At 33.9% G+C, this 26,714-nt stretch overlaps 3 protein-coding genes and 1 pseudogene across 6 annotated transcripts; 2 read left to right on the top strand and 2 right to left on the bottom strand.

The window, feature by feature from the left end:
• Positions 1-2,694: 2,694 nt before the first annotated feature.
• On the bottom strand, positions 2,695-5,579 carry LOC106296082 (protein IQ-DOMAIN 1). 3 transcript variants are annotated; one of them, XM_013732132.1, is made up of 7 exons: positions 5,361-5,579; positions 4,978-5,087; positions 4,666-4,878; positions 4,346-4,573; positions 4,137-4,250; positions 3,463-3,952; positions 2,695-3,180 (listed from the first exon to the last, which is right to left on the bottom strand). In XM_013732132.1, the coding sequence occupies exons 2-7, from the start codon at positions 5,059-5,061 to the stop codon at positions 3,089-3,091; spliced, it is 1,221 nt and encodes a 406-aa protein (XP_013587586.1). In that variant the 5' UTR covers positions 5,062-5,087; positions 5,361-5,579; the 3' UTR covers positions 2,695-3,088. The 3 variants fall into 3 exon arrangements, with proteins under 3 accessions (XP_013587586.1, XP_013587587.1, XP_013587585.1); XM_013732133.1 differs by having other exon boundaries at positions 4,666-4,872; XM_013732131.1 differs by having other exon boundaries at positions 4,666-5,087.
• A 3,203-nt stretch (positions 5,580-8,782) lies between these two features.
• LOC106294543 (gamma-aminobutyrate transaminase POP2, mitochondrial) lies at positions 8,783-12,566 on the top strand. 2 transcript variants are annotated; one of them, XM_013730127.1, is made up of 19 exons: positions 8,783-8,989; positions 9,361-9,449; positions 9,535-9,619; positions 9,721-9,793; positions 9,921-10,018; positions 10,121-10,213; positions 10,293-10,366; positions 10,442-10,480; positions 10,581-10,669; positions 10,769-10,845; positions 10,930-11,004; positions 11,123-11,170; positions 11,262-11,345; positions 11,433-11,520; positions 11,602-11,680; positions 11,755-11,848; positions 11,934-12,012; positions 12,113-12,228; positions 12,316-12,566. In XM_013730127.1, exons 1-19 carry the CDS (start codon positions 8,945-8,947, stop codon positions 12,391-12,393), a joined length of 1,503 nt encoding a protein of 500 aa, XP_013585581.1. In that variant the 5' UTR covers positions 8,783-8,944; the 3' UTR covers positions 12,394-12,566. The 2 variants fall into 2 exon arrangements, with proteins under 2 accessions (XP_013585581.1, XP_013585580.1); XM_013730126.1 differs by having other exon boundaries at positions 10,430-10,480.
• Positions 12,567-13,922: 1,356 nt separating this feature from the next.
• Positions 13,923-15,783, bottom strand: LOC106294544 (ribosomal RNA large subunit methyltransferase I). Its single transcript, XM_013730128.1, has 5 exons — positions 15,403-15,783; positions 15,198-15,335; positions 14,878-15,115; positions 14,427-14,798; positions 13,923-14,342 (listed from the first exon to the last, which is right to left on the bottom strand). Exons 1-5 carry the CDS (start codon positions 15,732-15,734, stop codon positions 14,076-14,078), a joined length of 1,347 nt encoding a protein of 448 aa, XP_013585582.1. The 5' UTR covers positions 15,735-15,783; the 3' UTR covers positions 13,923-14,075.
• A 2,636-nt stretch (positions 15,784-18,419) lies between these two features.
• LOC106344990 overlaps positions 18,420-26,714 on the top strand; it is a 12,785-nt pseudogene continuing 4,490 nt past the window's right edge.

Here is a 26,714-nt window from a genome sequence, read left to right as displayed (position 1 = left end):
CGACTCGGAGCTTGACCGTGGCAAGGAGAGGCAATTCGGTGATTCAAATCGGTGGACCGCACAACATCCGCGTTTATCCCCGTAAATCTGAAATGCGGCCGCCTAGTTCAAGACAAAATTGTGGGCCAACTGTTCCCTGTTCGCGAATTCAAGGTAATAATCTTTTTTCTTTTACTTCTTCGTTTTGCTTGCTTGTGTTTGTGTGAAACTGATTTTAATTCTTTGTCTGGATTCAACGTACTTGTTTGTTTTTATCCTCTTTATGTTCACGTTTTTTTTTATGTTATCAAAACATAGAAGACTAATGTTTCCTGTCATCAAAGTATCGAAGACTCATACATTGTAGTTCTTGTTCACACGAAGAATCATACATCGCATATAATATACATGAGTATAGTTTTTTTGTTAATTAACTTCTGAGAAATTTGATTTTAATTTGTTATTGATGGTCAGTCAAGTGTTTGTATCTAACATGATGTCTCTCTTTATATGCTCTGGTTTATAGGTATTGGTTATTGTATGTCTTTTTATTTGCCATGTTTAATTGCAAGTTTGATCGTATTGTCCAAACTATTGCAGGTGTATGCTGCAAGATCTAATTCCTAACCCATCTTCCCAATTCATGGTGATTACTTATTTGATCTGAAGACAAAAAGGATGAAGACTTGCAATCTTTTATTGTAGTTTGTGTTTTCAAGATCAAAACATTCTGTTTTTTTTGTTTATCTCATGAATTGGAAGTTTCTTTTTGTGACTTTTGAACCAGATGTATACTGGAAAACAATGTTATTCTGTAAAAGTTATATAAGCATGTATTAAAACATATATTTGGTACTTAAACATATTATAAATATATTAAATCGTATTAAAAACTAGGCTCCGCGTATACCCCGATTATTCCCCGATTTTTTGGTAACTCGCTAGGTCCGGAGTAGCCGCCCGACTAGCGCCTAGCGTAGTTCGGAACAGGGGTTAGAACAGACTGGTCGGCTTTTGGCTCCGGTGGTAGGCATTCTTCTCTGACGTTCCCACTGGCTCTTGGCTCCGGCGTCTCACTTACTTCTCCGGTGATGACGACGGCTTCTCTCCGGGATCCTTTCCCGGTCTGGTTCGATCTCTGACGTCTCGACTTCCGCTGCGCAGTCGCCTTTGTTCCAATTTCCGCTTGATCTTTCCTTCTCTCGGGTAGAGTTGTTGCATCTTCAAGCTTCCTTCTATCATCAAAGGTGCCTCGTGATTCTTGCAGGAAAATCGTTATTGAAAGCGTGGTTGTCGATTGATGAAGCAGAGATCTTTTGGCATGGACTTTGACGTCTTTGGTGGCTTTGTTTTTCGGATATGTTCTCGGATTGGGCCGATTTGATGTGATCTTGTTAGTCAGGCTCCGGCGTTTTAGCCTTTGTCGGTGTGGCCTCTTAATTGCTAAAGTCGTCTGACGGCTTCTCCTCATCTATGTCCTGCTCTGGTGTGTTCCGGTGGACTGTCGGTGAGCTGCTCCGGTGAAGATTTTCCGGTCGTTGGTGACGGGTGTCGATTGTGCTTCCACGTGCCCCTCTATCTCTCTTCCGTAAGACGTGTGTTGAGGTTGACTCGAACTTCATTTTTCACTTGCGCCTCTGGAGCCTCTTGTTTTTTCTTTGTTTTCGTTTGGTTTGGTTTTTGGGCCTTTTGTGTTGTATAGCTTTGGCTTTACCCTTTATAATATTATCAGATGACAAAAAAAAAGATATCATATTGTATAACAGAAGGTTTCAACTCTTCTTTCAGATTCAAGACTAACCCAGTGTGAATATGTGTGTGTGTAAAATTCATTGTGGTAGAAAATTTCTAATAGGCTTGTAAATCTGTGTATGTGTAATTTTCAAAATCTGCTATTTCGGAGAATTACCTTAATTTTTATGAAAAACAAATCGAAACTAGGCTAAAACATATATCACTAGCTAATTTGTTTATCAGAATTAGTCCTAATGTAATAATGAAGTGTTTTGCCTGTTGGTGGTGGTCGCTTACTGTGCTTTTGGGAAAACATTTTGATCTGCCTTTACTCTCCGGTGTTATGTTTATAATGCTTATTCAAACAGTGTGTACTTCCAAATCTAGTAAGAGATACATATGAGGTTTAGCAACTTGAAATCTTAGGATAAAACCATCTAACCAAATACCACAACACACATGGATGTTTGCAAATTCAACACGAGTTTCAGGTTCCATAGCTTATGATCATCTCTGATAATGTATCATGTGTTTCAGGGCTCTTCGTCTTTAATTTGTTCTGTGTGGTCCTGTGGATCCAAGAATCATGTCAATACTTGATATCGGGCAGAGATATGTCCAAAAAATCGATGAAACTAGCAAGTCAGTTGCACTCGCCTCCAGGAGTTGTACCATAGCAGACAGACAACTATAGTGTGGAAGATTATGTAGGAGATGCTCAAAGAGTGGACTTTGTTCCTAAAAATATTGCTACAAGCCTCTAGCTATCTTCTATAATTCTATTGCATGTTTGCTTGCTTAGAAAACTTTCACAGGGAATACTTTTTGTTGATGTTTAGGGCTTTTTCTTTCATGATCCATTCACTTGTTGACATTTCCTTCGCTGCACTTTAATTAAATCACTTTCCCGTTTCGAAAAGATGACAAGCCAAGTGATACCTTATCATGACGATAATATCATCACTCTGAAACATTCGAACATATACCAAATACAACACACTATATATATCACATTGGGAAGGCCATGAGAAGCATGGTCCGTCCTCCCAACATAAAACTGTCTCACAAGATATACCCCAAACAACTTTACTTGAATAATAATAACATTACTTACCAATCCATTTAAGAATCATGGACAAAAAAGGATGGCTGACACGTAAATAACAAACAACAATGAAAGCAGAAAGACGCCAAGACGATGGTGTTCTCTCCTGATCAATGTACCACCAAGCAAGTCTGAATGTAACCCATTGTATTCTCACATGATATCCTCTTTTTCTCTTTTTTTTTTTGTTTCCATTTTCAGAAGCTGTGTATGTACAGGAACGATGGGAGTGATAGATGGACTGACGATTCTCAGAGACTCTAGCCAGGGCTATGCAAGCCTCTGTTTTATTGGATCGGAGTTGCGTCTTTTCTGGTTTTGGGAAGATTTGGCTTTAGCTGACTGAGGTCCCAAGGATTTTCCTGCTCAAGAACGAATGTTCACAGTTTTAGCCTTAAAAAGGAAAAAAAAAGGTCAAAAGACAGCCTAAATGTTTCAAAGATCAAATGTATTGCTTCTTAGACGTATACAGATCGATTGAGGCATGGTCAAAGTCTCCACTGACGACACCTAGCTATCCTAATATCTAAGTTGTGGTCTGTATCTTTATGACTAATACAAAGCTGATTTTCTTATCACTATCATCAAAAAGGGAAAAAAAGAAAAGAGGAACGAATCCTAGGGGTTAGAGAAAGAGATCTGACCACTGTTTGGCAGAGATAACCGCTCCTTAGAAGCTTTATCTGGCGCTCTTGATCTTTCTTTTGGATTGCTGTGTGATCTTGGACCAGCACCAGGTCTTGAGTTAACAACTTCTACAGCAAGATCGTCTTTAGCGAGCTTTGACCTATCCTTGGACACCACTGGCACCGGCATGCTTGAAGATATTCCAGGTGAAGACGAATTACCATCTGACAGAGATGGCCCGGTTACCTTCTGACTCGAAACACCGGACGCAAGATTTGAAGTGTTTGGAATCTTGCTTGCAATCTTCATCTGAGTTTTATGCACAACATTCTCAGACAGCTCCATATTGTTTTCAGCTAATATGGCATCGTCCCTGAGGTTGCTGTCAAGAAACCGATTCTCCCATGGACGAACAGCCATCCATCTTTCTAGCCAGTTCCATCCCCAGTTGTTTTTGTCAGGCTGAAAACCACTGTGCGCAGATAACTGCCGAGTTCCTGCTTGCCACTACAACATACCAAATTTATATGTAAGAGAAGAGAAACAAATATCCTTTTGCTATCATAGTGTTTTGTGAAAGATTGATCTTATAGAAGACGATCAGATAGACTATTATGGAATGTTATGATTAGTACAAAGTGAGAAAATTCAAACAATTTACTTCTAAACAAGCACATAGGTTGTGAGTAACCTGGTGAGTCAAAGCGTATGCCATAGCCCTCTCACGCTTAGCTGCAGCTTCCTGCCTCTTTAGTATCTTGGCTTGGATTTGTTCAACAGAACCAATGCTATAACACCAACCTTCCTGAAAAATGATAACACATAGTCAACATGACTATAGTTATCTTTGCAAAAGATTTTTTAAAAAAAGTAAATAACTGAGACAAGTGATCATCACACCTCTATTTCTCGAACCCTGGCTTCATCTGCAAGCTGTTGCTGAAGAATCTGCGGACCCGTTTCACTTTCCAAGGCGAGACGAACACGTCTTGCGCGAACACGAGCCTGAACTCTTACTAACGCTTGCATGCATCGAAGCGTTACAGCAGCTTGCTTTCTCACCGCGTGTCCTCTAACAAGGGCCTGAAGTCTAACCAATCCCTTCAATGCTCGTAAAGCCCTTCTAGCCTGAGAAAAAAGGTATCATCTTTCTCTCTCAGTAACGCTTGAGACAAATATTTAAAAAAAAGTTAACAGGGCGAAGAAAGTGATGATGATACCAGGAATCCTCGAAAAGCTGTTTGAATCCGAGTTGCAGCCATATGCTCCTTCCTTTGTTCTTCATTAGAAGCACCATAAGAAGTTGAAGTGGAGACCCCATTATCTAACATGCTGCTATGCGTATTGGAATCTTCAAATCCAAGTTGAAACTTTTCAGCATCAAAATCAACAGAATGGTTTCTCCCAGACCGGCTCTTGGTTGCAGTCTTCACCTTCGCCAATTGAACAAACATATAATGAAGAAAGTATACATCTCTAACCAGCAATTGGCATTTAGATAAATAGATTCTATAGGTAATGAAAGAGCATACATTATCATCCTTCTTTTTAGACTTTGACTTATCAGACTTGGTGAAACCAACCAATGCTTTAATCCATCTCCCAGAAGCACCCATTGTATCTTAAGCAAGTTAAGAGCTACCTGCAGAATTGCATTTAGCAGCTGAATTATTCAGAAATAAACAAACTTTCCTTTTTTGGGTTGAAGCAGCAATAGATACACAAGTAAGGAAACTCAATTGAGTAGCTAGATTCTTCGGACAATGTTAGGATCTCAAAATTAAAACCAAAACTTTATTGATGAATACTTTTAATCAGCAACTCTGTATTGTAATAAATAAGGAAACTTTGCAGTAAATTCTCAAATTGAGAAACGAAGAGACACGAGAGAAGAAGCAAAGTTAAGAAACTTTACCGGCGGGGAAGGAAGGAAGGAAGGAAAGATCGGGCGATGAGATCTCTTGAAAGGGTGTGTGAGTGAGTGATCTTTTATTTAGTCAGTGACCGTCTTTCTTGCCTACTTTTTCTCTCTCTCTCTCTCTAAAGAGTCTCATTTTCTCCCTCTAAAATGCGAAGAAGATTGACAGATAGGAATTGACTTGCTAGAAATTGATTTATCGTTTCGTTTCCCTCTACTCAGATACGAATGAATGATGGATAGATTGCACGCCGTCAGGGTGCTAAATTGCGCCTTGTAACCTGAACTTCTCAGCGTTTGTTAAGCTGTAAAACGCCACACAGTTTAGTTTCTTAATTCTTTTTCTGTATACTAAATAAGTTTTAAAATATTTTTATTTGAATGAGAAGACAAAAAAAGTTTCTTATCTTATGTGACTGTCTTGTCATTCTCATCTACGACATGGATGTGACTGATTTGTAATTTTTGTGACACGGATCGTTTTCTCTCTATTGTTTCATGCATCGATAAACATATATATAAACCTAATGATTTAAAACTTTGTGCTTGGTTTGTAGCGTTGAGTTACTATATGATTCAAGTTATTAAATGGAAAAACAAAATGAACATATCAACGAAGATGTCTATCTCGACAATAATAATCGGCCATAACCTGTAGCTGCAAAGCCTGCAATAGGTAAAACAAGTATACGGTAAGGCGGTAACCTTTAGACCCAAAAAAAAGTATACGGTAACCAATCACCAAAATGGAAACCCAACAATTTAGCAGTACTGAAAATGATTCTATCATCGATCTCTTACCACGATATGTTTTTTTTTAATGTTTTTTTATACTAAAAATATTCACAGAGACATAATTATTTTGTTCCTACTAACTTTAATTTAATAGGATGTAATCAACTTTGTAATTAAATAAAAAAACTAGCTGGCGTAGTTGGTGCGATTTGATATGGTAAAATGAAAAGAAACTAAAATATAAATGTAATAAAATGAGTCAATGACACGTCACTGATAAAAAATCAAAGAGAAATTACGCTCTACACACATAAGTTATTCCATATTTAACTATATACACATGAAGGTGTTTCATTGTTTTTGTCAAAAAATCATGGACCATTATACCCCTATTCTTATTTCATAAGATATATATTGTCTGCTTATTTATTTGATAACAATACACTAAAGCTCCTCTCTCATACCACTTGACATATTATATTATTTTCGTAGTTTTTCTCCATAAAATTAAATTGTCGTATCTGGAAACCTCTTTCTTACTCCTTTATAATCAGGTTTTTGTCTGTTCGTTGTTTCCATTATCAATTAACAGTATCAATTTCTTAGTTCTCTCATTCCTAACCACCAGCAAAAGCTAAGATTTCTATGGCTCCTAGCACTGGTGTAATCCCTCATCCTCCATTTCCTCATAGGATGTTTGCCATTGGCGACGAACCTCTTGGCGTTAGGGTTACCCCTTATCACAAACCCTCAGTGTATAAACAAAATTCTAAACGCCTTCGATGAACACGAAGTCGCTTTTATTAAAGAGTCTCAATTCGGAAAGCTCGTGGAAATTGACTGGAGATAGATGTAGCTGGAGAAGAAACAGAGTTTGTGACATAAGTGTTCAATTTTTTTCCTGTGAATAAAATCGAGAGCAAAGTATCTTAGAGAAATGAAATTGGTTTGAATCCTCCATTGCCGAAACGTTGTGAAGAGGTTGAAGAAGAAAGTAGATTAAAAAGAAATCTAACAAAAGTGATTGTTTTGATAGTTATTGCTCTTGTTGGATAGACAATTACATATTTTTCCAGATAATACAAATTCTAGCCAAATATTATTTTATGTATACGGCTAATTGGGAAAATAAGTACATATACGAATATCATTTTATTTAAACGGATTATAAATAAGAAAATTGTAATACAAGTGATGTTAGACGGCTATTTTGGTGCATTGTAACAACCCAAAGGTAATAGAGGGTTACATAATTTATTAGATTGTATACTTGTTGTTAGCTGGATAATATCACTTTATAAATGTATTATAGATAAAAATGGTGGTAGATGATACACATGTGCCTCAGTTTATACGTATGGGCTTATTTACCAAATTCTGATTAATTCACACCAAGCATACAAACAAAAGCTCTTACATTATAGTTTCATATTATAAAACAAGCTAACTTCCTTACATTAGGCTAATTGTTTCTACAAACAGTTATTCAAAATTTATCCATCCAAAAATTTATTACTCCTGGCTAAACTTTAAATTCCTTACATTAGATCTTCATATCATTTAGGTTAACTTCCTTACATTAGGCTAATTGTTTCTATAAACGGGTACACAAAATTTTAACCATCCAAAAACTTACTACCCCGGCTAAATTTTATGTTACCCGTTTTACAAAAACTCGTAGACATTTAGAAAATAGATCCTAAGCTTCCATAGTATAACACAAGACCCAATCATTAATGGTTGACTCCACTCAACACCCACCATGGGTGTTGCTGCCTTCCGAGGATGTCTCCCCAACCTTTGACTTCACTACATATTTTTTCCACTTTTCTGCATGCCAAAGTTAGCTTCAACGACGCTCGACCAGTTGTCTACATCTCCCCCGAGTTTATGTTCTCCATGGTCTGGTGCTCACCACCTCCACGTTTTAAGCATGGTGCATCACCTCTAGCGATCGCATCCAGAGGAAGGACATGGTCTTGATTGCTAGACACCACAACACCTAATCATAAAACACGGATGTATTCTCATTAAACAGTAATATTCGCACCACAGTTGATATTTAATCATTACATTAAAAATTTGATCACATTTTATTTTCTGTCTAAACAATTTATTATCATGCCAATAAAGCAAGAAACAATTCAAACTATTTTTATAACCATTGTAACTGCACATCAACTAACCATTGCTTCCGACATTGAACTATTTTGTGCTTCATATGTGCTGAAGAGAAGCACAGAGTCACGGAAGAGAGATGGAGGCGCTGACGAGACGCAAATGTGCTGCAAAGAAGCAGAGGTGGAGGCGCAGCAAGTGAGCGGAGGCGCGTCTTTGGTTTCTCAGATCCAAAAAAAAGTTCGACGACATCACCAACAAGTAAGAGAGAAAACACCGGCAAGATGCTCCACCGCCTCAGACATGGTCAAGAACATGGTAAAGGAGGAGGAGGAATACGAGATTCAAATTTTGAGTATGTGGTGAAATGGTGGATTGGGAAAAAGCTTCTGTAGCTCCTCGAGAACATCGTCTGAGAGCGTCTATAAATTGACTTGAACATAGTTTAGGGACACTAAAGTAATTTTCTTTGACACAGAGAAAAACAAACCCCCACAATATTTTTGTTTTGGGTATTTTGCCAATTTCAACATTGTTTTAGGATTTTAACCTAATTAACTCAAAATCAAATGGGACTCGAAGAGATAAATAAGTAAGAAAAAGATATTTAATTTTGTAGAGTTTTCATACAAGGGAGGTGTATCAACGATGATGATCCTCCTCTGTTATTAGAAGGGAACCAATCTCAAAAGAATCAAAGGATCATTTCTACAGATTCTATCTTCGAAATGGCAGTGGTCAACAGCCTCCGACGATTGGCGCGCACTACCCAGGTTTTCTCACTCGCTCCTTTTGATTGCTTTTTAGCTGCTTCATCGTCACCCGTAGTAGATCAGGATTCTGTCCAGATTCATGTTCAAATGCTTAAAAATTGAATCTTTCTTACTTCTTTCTTCTTCTTTTTTTTGCAAGTCGTATTTTCAAATAATATTCCCATCAAACGTGACTGACTTTGTGAGAGTGTAACTTTTTGGGATTCTCCAGTAATCAAGGAACCCCTTTTTTTTTTTTTAAATTTTATAATAATAAACTACCCAAACAGTGATCTTGAAGAATTTCAAGGAATCCATTTTACTATATATTAACTCAAATAGTGATTTTGATAGATAGCTAAAAAAAATCTCTCTTTTCTATTATATGACAGGTTACTTTGCAGAGCAGGTATGCTGTTTCTTCGCAATACATGCCTGGCTCGAGAATCTTCACTACAGAAGCATCACCAGAGAAGCTTGGGTAAGTTTGGTGATTATTTTCTGTAAAAGTTTCATGCTTTTGTCAACGTGGCGATGAATAAGTGGATGAGTTTTCTGATGGGCAGGTCTAAAGGGCATGATATGCTAGCACCTTTTACAGCTGGGTGGCAGAGTGCTGATTTAGATCCTTTGATCATTGCCAAATCCGAGGTCACCCCCTTCTTTTTTCTTTTGTATAGACGATGATACATTGTCAATGTTGATACAAACAAGTGTGTGACATTTTTCTTTTACTCTCATTCTTCTTACAGGGAAGCTATGTGTATGATGACCATGGCAAGAAGTATCTTGACTCTCTCGCTGGTCTATGGTGTACAGCCTTAGGTATTGTTCTTTCTGCATGCTACCACACTATTGACTTCGATGTTTCTCTTTTTTCCTTTTTGTATATTTCGCTCTTCCTAGGATATTTGTGAAAGTGTTAGCATTGACACCCCTCAAAATATTGCAGGAGGAAATGAGCCACGGCTTGTTTCTGCTGCTGTAGGGCAGTTGAACACCTTGCCCTTTTATCACTCCTTTTGGAACCGTACTACTAAGCCATCTCTGGTGAGACTTTTTACTTCTGGTGTTCTTTTATTAATAATGTTTTTTTGTACATTCTGCTGTGTAATATTTGATCGTTGTGTTATATTTTTCCTGCGAAAACAGGATCTTGCTAAGGATCTTTTAGAGATGTTCACAGCCAAGAAAATGGCCAAAGCATTTTTTACAAACAGTGGATCAGAGGCCAATGATACACAGGTTTGAGGTCCCCAAACTATATGATCTACCTTGATCTCCTTGTTTAGAAGCTTATAAATCTCATGTATGTATGATACAGGTCAAGCTGGTTTGGTATTACAATAATGCACTTGGGAGGCCTGAGAAGAAAAAGTTTATCGCGAGAAAGAAATCGTGAGAAAAGGATCCTTGCTTGTCATTTAGTGTCCTTGTCTGCTTTTTATAAGATCTCAAAAGTGCTTATTCCAGGTACCATGGCTCCACTTTAATATCAGCAAGTTTGTCCGGGTAGGATGAATATAATTCCTCAGATATTCTCTTTAGAAAGGCTATAGACTCTTTATTTTTGTCTAACAAATGCATCAATCTTGATCCTCTGTTCTTATAGTCTCCCAGCGCTGCATCAAAACTTTGATTTACCTGCACCGTTTGTGCTGCACACAGATTGCCCTCATTACTGGCGTTTTCATCTTCCAGGTATGAAGGATTCTAAATTCCATTATTGGTTAAAGGGAAGCTTTGCTAAAAGCTTAAGAGTGATCTTTTTATTTTAACCTTGGATAATTCTGTGTGCAGGGGAAACGGAAGAGGAGTTCTCAACCAGATTAGCCAAGAATTTAGAGGATCTTATCATTAAAGAGGGACCAGAAACTGTGAGCAATCTAAGGAAATTACGATCTTCATTTAGTAACGTTGATGTTGGCAGCTCCAATCTAACGCAAATGTCTTCTTACCAGATTGGTGCTTTTATCGCTGAACCAGTAATGGGTGCTGGCGGTGTGATACCTCCACCTGCTACATACTTTGAAAAGGTCATTTTCGGAACCTTTGTTGGCAGTGAATACCAATTCCAATGATTAATTTGTTTCATGGTTAGGTAATTGTGTATATGATGTGTTCTTTTTTTTTTTTCTCATTTCTGTACTGCAGATTCAAGCTGTTGTTAAGAAGTATGACATCCTGTTCATTGCTGATGAGGTATATGCATTATCTTATTGAACCATGTTTCTATCACGATGAAGAAATAGACCAAACATAATTAAAACGGATAATGATATCTTTTCTTAAGGTGATTTGTGCATTTGGAAGGCTGGGGACAATGTTTGGATGTGACAAATACAACATCAAGCCAGATCTTGTGTCCTTAGCCAAGGTGAGATTTTGTCAGATAATTTGTAGATTTCTGATCACTGTTGAGAAACTTCTCGGGACAATTGGTAAATGTTTCTAATATATGCAGGCACTATCTTCAGCTTATATGCCGATTGGAGCCATTCTTATGAGTCAAGAAGTAGCAGATGTCATATATTCTCAAAGCAACAAGCTAGGTATTGGCTAGTTAAGCTCAACTTTGTAATATTCCAATGTCCTGATACTTCAAGAAACAATTTTTGGTTTGGTTATTTCAGGTGCTTTCTCGCATGGATTTACTTACTCTGGTCATCCAGTTTCGTGTGCTGTAGCAATTGAAGCTTTAAAGATATACAAGTAAATTGGTGATTATGATTCTCGTTTCTCTATTCTTGTCTGCACTTTCTTGACGCTCAATATTCATATGACAGGGAGAGGAACATACCAGAACATGTCGCCAAAGTTTCCCCAAGGTTTCAAGATGGTCTTAAAGCTTTTGCCAAGAGCAGTCCTATTATTGGAGAGGTATAATTTCTCTTTATTGGTTGATTACTCACCAGCTTATCTATTGAAGTCTCTGATTGAACATTTTTGTGATGTTTTTTTTCAGATAAGAGGAACGGGTTTGATTCTGGGAACTGAGTTTACAGACAACAAATCTCCAAACGAACCATTTCCACCAGAATGGGGTAAAAAGTCCATCTAATAACCCAAACAAAAGTGTCTCTCCTCTCCTAAACTCATCACCTTATTAAGATCCCTACATTAATATTTAACTGATGCTTCCAGGTGTTGGCGCATACTTTGGAGCTGAATGCCAGAAACGCGGTATGTTAGTCCGTGTTGCAGGTGATGGCATAATGATGTCTCCACCGCTTATTATCTCACCTGAAGAGATCGATGAGGTATAGGTTACAATTCTTGAGACATTATTAATCTGTTAAATCTTTTTTTCTTGGTTTCCCTCATTTGGCTCTTATCATTTCGTGCAGTTAATTGATATCTACGGGAAAGCATTGAAAGCTACGGAAGAGAGGGTAAAAGAACTCAAGGCTCAGCAAAAGAAGTGAGAAGCAAAGGTTTCTGATACTGTCATGAAAGTGTGGTTTAGATTCTCCCCATGTCTCTCTGCTTGAATTATTTGCCATTTTGCTTTGCACAGTGCGCGACTTCAGTAATATCTATGCATAATAAAGCATCCATGCAAAACATAATAAATCATCAAACTTAAGTCTTCTCTCTTTTCACCACATGACAATCTATGCAAAATGGTCAGAACGGTAGAGGAGACAACCATGTACGTAGTTTGTAATACGCAAGTCTAAATATACAAGTGCATTAGATAAGGGATAAACAGCGATGTGTCATGGTGATGAGACATGGCAGTGTTGTTTCTTTTCACCCAATGATTTTTTAAAGATAGCTTCTCCGGGCGGGGACTGCATATTCAAGTAATCCTCCTTAGTAGCTTGTTTCATACACAAGTCCCAGATCAGCCACCTCCTTAACTTTTCAGATTAAGCAAACGATACTGCTTTGTTGCTATAAGCTTTTATCACCAAAGCTGTACAAACAGTCGAAATATGTGTGATGTGCAGTGTCTTGACACTTGCCAATATCAAACATTCTGATTCAAATACAATTATGATTACCTTCAAATGCTACCAAGAGGAGCTGTTTCTTTTGATAATTCTTCTGTGGCCAATTATGTTTTATATAACCAGAGGAAGATAGAACAAAAGGAAATCTCATGATTCATTGAATTATTATCGTAAACAGTAACGTATAGTTCAATCATAACTCAACTATACAATAATTTCATTTGCGGAAATTATAATTTTTTACACTTTAACTATTATTCTTTTGTTATTTTTCTTATTTTTTGTTGTTGGTACCCCATTCTTTCTAAAATTTCGGATGAAATGGATTGAAGTGGTTTTCCTCAAATAAAACTGTTCTGATTTTTTGAAATTTGTTCGTCACTTTTAAAAGAAAACTAGATTTTGGTCCGCGCTTTCAAAGCGCGGGTTTATTTTCTTTTTTTTTTCAATTGACAAATATTTAGCGTCATATTTCATATATTTGTGTTTTATTTTATAAAAGACTTAAACTTTTTATCTTTCTTTATCGTGTTTCATTTTAAATGACTATTTATGTTTAAAAAATTAAACTTTATTTTTTTAATGAATTAAGTTGGTATAACTCTGATGAATTAATTTTATTATGTGGTTAATATTTAATAAAAATAATTATATACTTTTAATAAAGATTTATACTTTTCAATGAAAAAATCAATTTTTTTTTATGAATGCTTAAATTATATTAAGAAAAGAAAAAAAATTAATTAAGAATGGTTGAAAAAAAAAATTATTTGAACTTGGACTCAATGGCCCAAAGGAAAAAAAATGTGAGAATTGGATCTGATTTCTTAATCGGTCCAAATGGCCCAAGAGAGATCTGATGTGGATAGTGGGCTAGATCCGAAAATAATGACCCAATATAGATGTGTTATTAATATTACTTGATTGCCCTTAATGAAACATACAATGTTAATAAAGAAAGGGCAGGCTAAGGTAAAAAAGACAATAGTATGCTGCTATACATACGTGAAAATGGTTCTTTCGGTGGAGCTGATACTCCAAAAAATATGTATAACATTTACTCTTGTTCCAAATAAGCTCAAACTAAATTACTATTGTCCCAAACCAACCTAAAAAAAAAAAAATACAGAGATTTTTGTTGAAACGAAAACTCAGAGTACCCGAAGCAGAATATTGGAGAGGTACTGGCCTTGAGGGTAGGATGGGTCGAGAGGATGATCAGAAGCAGCTCCTGCCTCCCTAACCACAGTGATCTTCCTCCCCGCCATAGCTGCAGCGCTCTGAAGAATGCCCAAGAACTTCCCGCTCTGTGTCATGGCACCTGAACATGAGCATGTCATCAACAAACCTCCACTGCTTGTCAATCTCATCGCCAGCGAGTTGAGACTTCTGTACATTCCTGCCGCGTTATGTAAAACCTAGCAGAGCATATTCAAAACCTCAATAACTATTCCTGTAAATCAATAGAGGAAAAAGAAAAACAAAACAAGTCCAAAGCCAACCTTTTTCCTTGGAGCAAGCTTAGGAGGGTCTAGGATGACAATGTCCCATGTCTCTTCCCTTGACAGAGCGCCCTTCATGAACTCTGTAGAATCTTGTTTGAAGAAAACAACCTTCCCTGGATCCATACGGTTGAGGATGACATTCTCTCTGGCGAGCTCCAAAGCAGGCAAAGATGAATCAATACCGAGGACGGTGGTGGCACCTCCTCTGGCGGCATTAAGTGCGAATCCACCACTATAGCAGCACAGATCAAGAACTCTTTTGCCGGCGGAGATGGTGGATATGAAGCGGCGGTTTTCGCGTTGATCAGTGTAGAAGCCTGTCTTCTGTCCCTCTAGCGAGATTGCGTAAGAGATACCATTTTCCACGACCTAAGGGGGAGGGGGATAAGAAAGAAACATCATTCCCTGATGATTGTTTCCATAAAGATAGCCAAGGGGAAGCAAAGACCATTGATCTCTCGGGGAGAGGAGGGGCAGATGATGATGATTGTGTTTGTTTCAAAGATGAGATATCAAAGCCGTCTTCTTTGAGAACATCAAGAGAGGGTCTCCAGTTGATGTGATTGATTCCGTGGATTGATGATCTCAAACAAGCCTCCACATGACTCCTGTACTTTTCAAGCCAAGCAGCGGAGGACGCAACCACAGCTATATCTCCAAACACATCCACAATCAATCCAGACAATCTAAAGACAATGATATGTTAGAAGAAGATTGAATAAAAAAAAAAACTTTGGTTGTTGAGATTTAGCGAGTGAATGAGAACACCTATCTCCCTCGCTGTTGACAAGACGATAAGCATTAGTATTATTTTCCGCGGGGAGTCCCAAACTATTCCGCAACTGAACTGCTTGAGTGATTCTAGTTTGGAGAAGCTTCTCAATGTTGAGTGCACAAGAAGGATCTCTGCCAATAAGAAGAAGAAGGAAGAATCAATATGAAGCAAAACAAAGTTGACTCCAAAGAGAGAAACCTGGTGGATTCGTGTTGGAGCTGCATAAGGCGAACACAGAACATTGAGACGGAGTTATACAAACCCCAGCCAATGGGATTCTCTGTGCCATCGGCGACAATGACAACATCTCCGGTCTGCGGAGGCGGCTTTCCGATGATCCTGTCCACGGCTCCACTGTACACCATCGGACTTCCGTCTTTGAAGAGCTGCGTCTTTCCCTTTTTAAGAACCACCTTAGCTACACCTGACGAGACTGAGAGGGGAGGGCGAGAACAAGAAGATAAACAAACAATTCGAGAAGACGCAGAGAGGATGTGGTGGTGGAGCACACCCACGGCCACCATTGCCATTTTCCTCGACGTTTCCTCTTGGCTCGGTGGTGGTGGTGGTGGATATGGCCTGGCTCTTCTTTACTAATTTACACATAACCCGCTAGTGGGCTCTTATTGGGCTGGGTTTATCTATAACTAGGGCAGTGATAAAGATAGATTACATAGTTCATTTTTTCTCTTTTTCTTAACGAGGTCGCGTTTTGATAATAATGTTGCCTTCATTACATGTTTGCATTAGTATTCTGTAGCTAAGAATGTTGATTTGCTGAGAAAGTGAGAATGTGGAACCTTTTTAAGGTTTGATGTTGGTTTTTTTATTTTGGCCACCGTCCAAATTTACACGATATCAGCTTTTTCTAGCTTGAGCTAATGATTTCAGCATTTTGGAAGAAGGGAAATTGTTTAATTTTTAATATTTTAATTTTGGAAGAAGGAAAATTGTTTAGCTAATGATTGATATTTTTTTTTATTTTATTTTAAATCACTCTGTAATTTATATGTATAATTTTAAATAATATTATACTACCTAATTAGATATGTAATATCTAGTCGATGTGTTTATTATTTGAATATAATGCTTTCATTTATTTCTCCGAATTCGAGCATATTATTTGTTTTTTTGTTTTGAATAGATTAAAGTTTTAATAAATTTTGTTATTTGGTTTATTTTGGTTTTCGTTTTATCTTTTTTAATTGTCTCAATAAGATTATGTATACATTTGTTTAGTCGTCAGATTATGTATAATTTAATATATATTGTTTTGACAATAAAATAAAAAAAATATTGATCGATTAAAAATTACATAATAAATATAAAAATGATATTTTAAAAATTATGTGTATATATATATATATATTTTAAAAAATTAAATTGTAACACTTTTTAATATTTCATTTTCATTTATATATGTTTGGAGTCACTCCATAATTTATATGTTTAAAATAAATAAACTATTACTATAAATAATAATATATTATTATAGTAATTAGACTTTTGATTTTGGGTATAAAACTTTGGAAGATTACCCAATTTTGGGTTATATTGAGTAACATATTTTTCATCAAATTGAAGTATAATATTTTTGATTTTAGTTAAAATAAATTTGATTAGTTTTATTCATTGCATAGGTTCAGTTCTCCATCTTTAAAATGTAACTATACTTTCGTAAATTTTTCGTATAATTTGATATTTGGTGATTTGTAAAATATTAGAAAAAACTAAAATGATGATAAGTGAAAAGTTTCATAGATGGATATAGCCGATAAAATTTTGAAAGTTTATGAACAAATATCAATATTTTGCAAAATAATTAATTTTTTTTTTTTGTAAATTTGAAGTAATTTATAATTTTTATGTGTAAATTATAAATTGAAAATTATAAGTAGTATTAAATACAAAAATTCATATTGTTTTATATATTATTATTATAAGTATATTTTGTTATACACATATAGAAGAAAAATATAAACCAAAAAGTATTAAGCCTTAATGAATTTTAGTGGTATAATAAGTTTTGTAAAGTTTGTATTTTTTTATTTATTTAGTTTGATAAAAATTATATAGAAAATTTAAATAAAAATTAAAAATTTAACAAAAAAATTAGGAAAAAATGAATAAAACATCAGAATATTAGTGATTATAAATATTTTAGTTCATCAAAAGTATCTTGGTTTATGTTATTTAAAATTATTTTTAAGAGTATTCAAAAAAGATTTGATATAAGGAAAATATTATCTTACTGTTAAAATATATTTTATTTTGTTTAAAATTATATTTTAAAGCGATGATTATTTCTTTTTAGTATCAATATTTTTTTGTAAACTTTCCTTTTTATGGAAGCATATTACATATATAATATTTTCATGCTCATATATTTATAAAATATGTTTTCCTAAAATATGGTTTTCCTTTTGTAAGTATGTTTTTCCTTTATTTATTTTATAAATATTTCCTTTTTATGATATATGTTATTTTGAAATATAGGAAAGGAAATTAAAATTAAAACCCTAATTTACATAAATTAAAAAACTTTTGAAATAATGGTAATTAGATATTATATTTTTAATTCATTAAAGACACCTCTGAAAATAACTATTGTAAGAACTAACGTGAGCGCGACAAGTAGGAAACTGACTTTTCAAATAATATTTTATTTTGTTTAAAATTATATTTTAAAGCGATGATTATTTCTTTTTAATATCAATATTTTTTGTAAACTTTCCTTTTTATGTAAGCATATTACACATATAATATTTGCATGCTCATATATTTATAAAATATGTTTTTCTAAAATATGTTTTTCCTTTTGTAAATATGTTTTTCTTTTATTTATTTTATAAATATTTCATTTTTATTATATATGTTATTTTGAAAACATAAGAACGGAAATTAAAATTAAAACCCTAATTGAAATAAATTTAAAAACTTTTGAAATAATGATAATTAGATATTATATTTTTAATTCATTAAAGACACCTCTGTAAATAACTATTGTAAGAATTAACTTGAGCTGAAACTGACTTTCCAAATAATATTATAGAGATGATTGAATTTTTGATGCGTTTCAGCAATTTTCAGCATGAGTTTTGTTTATTTTCCATCCAAAGGTATCTAACAGTGTTTTACGTATCTCCAGCTTTCTTCTGCGTAACTTTATTATACCGTATAGATAGATAGCATTGTCATACAAACTTTTGACTGCTATGCGGAGATGTGGTAGCTCCACATAAGTATTGTTTTTATGAAAATATTCTTGTATTCCATGGATAATTCTTGGTGCAGGCGAAACGGAAGAGGAGCCCTCAACCAGATTAGCCAAGAATTTAGAGGATCTTATCATTAAAGAGGGACCAGAAACTGTGAGTAATGTAAGGAAATTACAATCTTCATGCAGTAACGATGATGTTGGCATCTAAATCTAACGCAAATGGTCTTTTTACCAGATTGGTGATTTTATCGCTAAACCAGTAATGGGTGCTGGTGGTGTGATACCTCCGCCTGCTACATACTTTGAAAAGGTCATTTTCAGAACTTTTGTTGGCAGTAAATACCAATTGCAATGATTAATATGTTTCGTTGTTAGGGGATTGTGGATGTGATGTGTTCTTTTTCTCATTTCTGTACTGCAGATTCAAGCTGTTGTTAAGAAGTATGACATCTTGTTCATTGCTGATGAGGTATATGCGCTATCTTATTGAACCATGTGTACTATCACAATGAAGAAAACAAAAAGATATCATTATCCGTTTTCTTTATGTTTGGTCTATAAGGTGATTTGTTCATTTGGAAGGCTCGGGACAATGTTTGCTGTGACAAATACAACATCAAGCCAGATCTTGTGTCCTTAGCCAAGGTGAGAGTTTGTCAGATGATTTGTACATTTTTAACCAGTGTTGAGAAACTTTTCCAAACGATTGGTAAATGATTTTTAATAAATGCAGGCACTGTCTTCAGCATATCTGCCGATTGGAGCCATCCTTATGAGTCAAGAAGTAGCAGATGTCATATATTCTCAAAGCAACAAGCTAGGCATGTATTTGTTATGCTTAACGTAGTAATATTTCAATGTCCTGATCTTATGAAACCATTTATGATTTTGGTATTTCAGGTGCTTTCTCACATGGATTTACTTACTCTGGAAATCCAGTTTCATGTGCTGTAGCAATTGAAGCTTTAAAAATATGCAAGTAAGTTCGTCGCTTTGTTCCTTTACGCAAATGAGCCAGTTTTAAATTGCTTGTTTATGTTTTTCGTGTCTCTATACTTGTCTTCACTTTCTTACGCACATATTCATATGACAGGGAGAGGAACATACCAGAACATGTCGCCAGAGTTGCCCCATGGTTTCAAGATGGTCTTAAAGCTTTTGCCAAGATTAGTCCTATTATTGGAGAGGTATAATCTCTCTTTGGTTAGATACTCACTACCTTTTCTGTTGAAGTCTTTGATTGAACATTTTGAGATGGTTTTCAGATAATAGGAACATGTTTGATTCTTGGGATTATTTTACACACAACAAATCTCAACTGAAGAGATCAATGAGGTAAGTTATATACAATTCTTGAGACATTAATCTGCGTTAAATCTTGTTTTTCTTTTCCCACATTGTTTTTATTTTTAAATCATCTTCGCAGTTGATTGATATCTATGGGAAACCATTAAAAGCTACGGAAGAGAGGGTGAAAGAGCTCAAGGCTCAGTAAAAGAAGTGAGAGACAAGAGTTGTAATGCTGTCCACGAAATAGTGGTTTAAAGTATTCTGACATGACTTTCTTCTTGAATTGTTTGACATTTTCTTTGAACAATTCACGAATTCGGTTTATATGCATAATAAAGCATCCATGCAACATAATAAATCATCTCTTTTCAACCATCTCACCACATGACAATCTATGCAAAATGGTCTGAACGATAGAAACCATGTAGTTTCTAATAAGCAAGTCTAAATTACCGCATTAGATAAGGAATAAAGAACAATGGCCCACAACGATATGATCAAAACCATCTAACCAAACCAAAGATGGTTTCATTGTCAGACTTTACCATGTTTGCTTCCAGTGCCACAATAGCTGTGAAATGTTTTTTATTCATCCAACGATTTAAAAAGGTAGCTTTCTGGGAACGACCGTGATGTTTAGTTCAGGGTTTATCATTAAGTCATGAGTACGATGATACGGTTGTTGATATAGATAAATAAAGGATGTTTTGAGTTCTGTGATAGGGAAGAAACTTTGGCTGACATTGAAGTGTAGTTAATACCAGGAAACGTTCTTCTTTTATGTGATTTTTTCGACTATGAGATTCTGGGGGACATAGAGGATTTATCAAAATTTTGGCTAATTTTTTTTTTAATATAAATTTGGGGGTCTAAATATTTTTTTTGAGAGTTATATCTATATTTATTTTGGGGGGGAAGGTTTAAAAGCAACTAGAGCTTGATCCGCGCACGAGCGCATAATTAGTTTTTACCTTTTATAAATGGTTTAATGATATTTTTAGGTTATTTAGATATTTTTAGAATCCTATGAACCTACCCGGATCCGGAAGAGTCTGACTCGAATCATGTCTAAAAATTTATGATACTCAAACAGAGTTTAATTTTAAAATCCAAACAAACTCAATACCAGAAAAACCAATGTGTACCTGAATGCTAATGTCTAACTTATTATGTAAAAAAAAAAAATCCTTGTTAACTGGTTTGAATTCTTGTCACTAATAGAACAATTTCATTCAAACATGTAAAATTATTATGGTTAACACGTAAAACAAATGACGTCAAATTATTATGGTAAATATAATTAATGAAGTAGTTTGAAAGAGTGAAAAAATGTAAAAATATAATAAAAAGTTAAAATATGTAAGTTCTGTTTTGTATCTCTGTAATAAATGAAGTCGAATTATTTGAAAAATAAAATAAATGAAATGGTTAAAATTAATTTAAAATATGAATGAAGAAGATGTAAAAAATCACTTAAAATCAGGTAAGTAATCTTTTGCACTTCAGTGTTAATAGAATAGATTGAATTCTTGTCACTAATGGAACAACTTTATTCAAACATGTGAAATTATTATGGTTAACACGTAAAATAAATGTCGAATTATTATGGTAAATACAATTAATAAAGTAGTTTGGAAGAGTGAAAAAAGAACGTAAAAATGTAGCAAAACACTTAAAATATGTAAGTTTTGTTTTGTATCTTTGTAATAAATGATGTCGAATTATTTCGGAAAAAAATAAATGAAACGGTTAAAATTAGTTTTAAAAATGAATAAAAAAGATGTAAAAATTATTTAAAATTAGGTAAATAATGTTTTGTACTTCAGTTTAATAGAATAGATGTTTCATTCCGCTTTACCTGAGACCGGCACGGGACATAGACACTGTATATTCATCGTGCTGCATATTAAAGTAATCATCCTTAGTTGCTTTTCATACACAACTCCCAGATCAGTTGCCTTAACTTACATATTAACATCATAACATGTCCAGATTCGTAAGCAAACGATGCTGCTTAGTTGCTATAAGCATTTATCACCGAAGCTGTACAAACAATCAATATACAAGAAATCATGAGCAAACACTTATCTTAAAAGAGAGTGAAGCGGAAGAAATACACATTGTGCCACATAAGAAGTACGTACAATGTGATATGTTCAAATATTATTTTATTCAAATACAGTTATGATTTTACCTCCAGATGCTACCAAGAGGAGCTTGTTCTTATAAGAATTCTTCTGTAGCAAAGACCATTGCTTGTGGCCAGCGATGTTTTATCTTCTGTACCATTTCTTGTGGCCAAAATGTTTTATTTAAACCAAAAGAAGATAAAACAAAAGGAATTCTGAATTCTCAGAAATCATTGCATTATTATCCTAAATTGTAACGTGATTCAATCATATAACTCACTATAATATAATTGCATTTGTCGGAATTATAATTTTTTATACAGTTATAATTTTTTTTGTCGGTACCTAATCTTGATAACATTTCGGATGAAACGGACTGAAGTGATTTTCCTCAAATAAAACTGTACTGATTTATTAAATAAAATTTGAAAATTTGTTTTTCAATTTATATCAAGATAATATGTGAAATCAAGAAAACGTATTCGGACGGATCAAATATGTGCCGTTAGAAGTATACATGTGTAACACATGGGTACCGAAAAAGGAAACAAAGGTAACTATACCAATAGAGACGGCGTGGATCTGGACCATGGATCTGAACCGCGGACCGGTCCGTAAAGGACTGTCGCGGAATGGTATTGGGACGAGGTGTTTTAGGCCTGTAAATTTGTGGGCCTCACGGGATGGACCGAAACGGGTAATGCAGGATTACGTGGACCCGCATTTTTTTTCCTCATTTCTTATTTTATCTGAAAAACGAGAAAGAGAGCAAGAAGAAAGCGATTCTTGTGACTTTTTCCCCAGAAAACATAAGGAGTTCCGGTAATGATAATTCGAACTCCGGTGATGATGATTCGAGCTACGGCGATGACGACTCCAGCTCCAGCGATGACGATTCGAGCTCCGGTGGTGTTTTGATTTTGTTTTCTCTTTTTATTACACACAACTATGAATTGTTTTATTACAATGTGATATTTCTTGTTTTAAATTGATTGGTTTTGGTTTCAGTACTGTGAAGTGGTGGTTTTAGATTAAATTTGGTTGCAATGGTATTGTTTAGGAGAAAAGTTAGTTGTATATCACGTCACTTGTATAATTTGACAAAATGATTCACAAATTTTTTTGCAATCCAAATAATTAAAAAAATAGATGGTTTGATGAAGACATACAACACCTGAGCCAAATTATTACAAAGACAACAACTCAATCAGATTCAAACTTAACAAAAGTTTATGCTGATAACAAAAGAATGCTTTTAACTCAAGAACGCAAGCACAAACAGAGCTTTGTGGCATTGATTTTGATAAGGCTTTATTGAAGCTTAATGAGTTCTCTTCAACTCTCTTACACAACTCTTTTACTTGAACATTCATGAAAGAAGCTGTAGCAGGCGGTTTGATAAGGGGCATTCTGCGGGACGGCCCACGAAGATCTATATATTCTGCGGTACAGGTTTGGGCCGGCATTTTGAAGACCGCAGCCCGCGCGGAACAGGGCTGTTGTGACTCGCTCGACGACTAACCCGCTGCGGTAAGGAACAGAACGAGATGAGTAAACCTGTTTGACATCTCTATATACCAATAATGGCTCATCAATCTATTCTATAAAAAATGAAGTACAAATTAATATTTATCTATTTTAAAATAATTCTTACTGAGTTTTATTTTTTTAACTAACTCTAACGATTTCATTTATTACATAATTTTAAATATTTTATCACGCATTTTTACACTTCCTAAGCACAATTCTCTCCAAATAGCTTTTTTAAAATATTTGTCACAAAAAAGCGAAAAAATACCAAAAGAAATTTCATTAAAAAGGTAAAATACTCTTCTACTCCTTATTTTATAGATATATAAATATAAAATAAAAAATGTATTTTCAATTTCGAACTTTTATAATTTTTTTGTTCAAAAATTTAGTTCAATTTTTTTTTTCAAATTCTTTTTGAAATTCGAAAAAAGCTTTTTGAAACTATTTTTAAAATTTTTATTTTTATATTTTTATTTTAAATTTAATTTTTATATTAAAAAAAAAATAATCTCCACCCTCAAAACCCCACCCAATTCTAAACTTAAATCTAGATTAGTTAACACTAGGAGTATAAGAGTATAATTATTTTTTTTAAAACTTCTTTTGGTCATTTTCCTCTTTGATGGTTTTTTTTGTGAAAATAAACTAAAAAAAATATCTAGGAAAAAAAAAATTTAATTGTATTTACTATAATAATTCGACATAATATTTTTTATTAACCATAATAATTTTATAGGTTTGAATTAAATTGCTTCATTCTTGACAAAAAATCAAACTAGTTAACAAATAATTTTTTATTTGTTTACAGGATCAGTTAGACACGGGCATCCAAGTACCATTCTAGTACGAATTTGGATATCATGTTTTTTTTAGGTTTTAAAATTAAACACCATTTTGACGGGGTTTGAACGTTATCCTTCCTAATATAGATAGGTTTGTAGGAACCTAAAAATATCCAAATAACTTATGTGTTTAAAATGTCATTAAATAATTTATTTAAAAAGAAGTAAAAATTAAAATCTGCTGAGGACGCAGGTCAAGTTCTAGTTCACTTTATAATTTTAAACGGTGACAAAAAATCAAGTTTAAATAATGAATTCCTAGTCATTTCTTACAAATTACACTATTTACTAGGAATATTTGTTATCTATGGTTTTTTAACATTCTTTTACATTTAAAGAATTATATACTACATTTGTTTTTTCAAATTCGGAGAGGAACATAAGTAATAGGTATTACTCTTTATTCTTTTTATTTTATTACTTTTTTTCTTAATTTTTATATTCTTTTATTGGTTAGTGATCAGAGCCTATATAATATTTCTAGTAATTTACCTACTTTACGTGTTCTGAAATGAAACCACTAGTGCTGATATTTCAAAGAATTGTTACTTCTTTATTGTAGTATATGAGACGATCTCCATCTCTAATATTTTAAAAAGTTCTCAAACTATAAATAACAACGGATAACTTATAGTAATCAGTGGGCACAAGATAATAATAAAATAATATATGGATGTGAGATTTTTTGCATAAGTAGATAGAATTCAGAAAATTTGAATCCAAAACTCGTAATTCACAAAACCTAAAACCACAACATTTAATATTAGTTTCATCCAAACTAGAGATTTATGATATAATGGCTAGAATCTTTTCCAGTTGAGGTAACGACCTCTAATAAATATTCATATACTCTTTTATCATTTTCATTTAAAACCTTACTGAAAATCTGTGGAGGTAGTCTCAGCTCTCAGCTAATTAATCAAAGTCTCCTTCCCAAAACCTGGTGTAAACATTTATTGAATTGTACTCTAATTGTTTCCAACAGATAAAAGTTTTAAAGTAAAATTATGTTTCAAAATAATATATATTTTAAATTTTGTTTGTAATTTTTATTAGTTAATAACGGTGAACTGTGAATTTCAAAAAAACACTTATATTTTTTAAAATGCTCTTGATTTAAAATTATATGAAAATAGTTTATTAAAAAACACATTTATAATTGAAATTTAATATTTTTCATATGTGCTGCTAACAAACGAAACATAAATCTTTTACAAATAGAGAGAATATTGTTTTCTAATTTCTGGTAGAAGTAAAAAATATTTTTATGTAAATACTTTCAAGAAATATGATTTTAGTACCAACTTAAAAGGAGTTCAAAAAAAAATATGTGACGACAAAAAAATCAGAATATGTAAAAGATTATATATAGTTTCTGTTAAATTATTGACCATCCACAAACGACTTTTATAAATAAAAAACAAATGGTAAAAGTCATCTTCTCAGATTGACGCATCAATAATTAGTATGAAATGCGATTCTTGAAAAGATAACAAGAACGTATATGTTGCTTCACAAGGCATTCATCTGTCTATATAAACCAACCTCAAGAACTCTATCTCTCACAGAATTCTCTCGCTTCACCTTTCATCTTCTCTAATACTTTGTCCCTCTCTGATTTTTCACTCTGGTCCTAGATTCAACTTACCAGAAAATGGCCGTCATCAACAGCCTCCGACGCCTGGCGCGTACCACTCAGGTTCTTACTAGCTTCTACTTTTGTAGACTGTTGTGTTCAGGAGCGAAGCTAGTAAAGAGAGAGTAGTACACATGCAGCCATAATCTTTTAAAGTTTTTTTTTTGACGAAATCTTTTAAAGTTAATTTTAATTAATTTCATATATGCACTTATCAGAATTTATAAGTTTACATTTATTATAACTAGGGGTTTAACCTCCCTGCAAGCGCGGAGCTGGGTACGTTGTCGATGCATTGTGTTGTTCTGTGCATGTAATTGTATTGTTTGTTTTTTTGATAAAAGTTAATTTTGTCATGTTGTCTATAATTGTCTATGAATGGAGGATTGAAAGTTATACATGTTGATTAGGTAGATCTAACAATAACCATTGTATTTATTTCGTTGTTTTTTTTAAATCTTATATTGGTATAGATTTGATTGACCTCTAGCGTAAAAATGATCAAAGATAACCGATCTTTTGTAATTGTTAAGTTACGGTTAAAATAGTGTAAGGAAAAGGGTTTAAACTTTGATTTTAAAATTTTTAATTGTATATGTACAGTAAATAAAATAGTTTTCTTAGTTTACACGGATTTTATTGTGAAACTTCTCAAATGTAGTCATTTTTGTAAAATTAAAGTAATAAGTAAAGATATTTATATATTTATATTGTTATATAACTATTTAGTTTAGAGGTTTAGCGATTTTTTTCTAAAAAAATGGTTTTGTTGTTTTAAAAAAAAATTCAACCGCAGACCAAAAAAAAAATTGGTATACACTACAAGAAAACATAATCTTAACGAGGGCGGTTTTCCTCGT

The sequence above is a fragment of the Brassica oleracea genome, chromosome C5 (assembly GCF_000695525.1).
Source record: "Brassica oleracea var. oleracea cultivar TO1000 chromosome C5, BOL, whole genome shotgun sequence".
In the NCBI taxonomy this organism is placed as follows: domain Eukaryota; kingdom Viridiplantae; phylum Streptophyta; class Magnoliopsida; order Brassicales; family Brassicaceae; genus Brassica; species Brassica oleracea.
The sequence above is the reverse complement of the archived record's forward strand: the minus strand, read 5'-3'. Positions and strand labels throughout refer to the sequence as shown.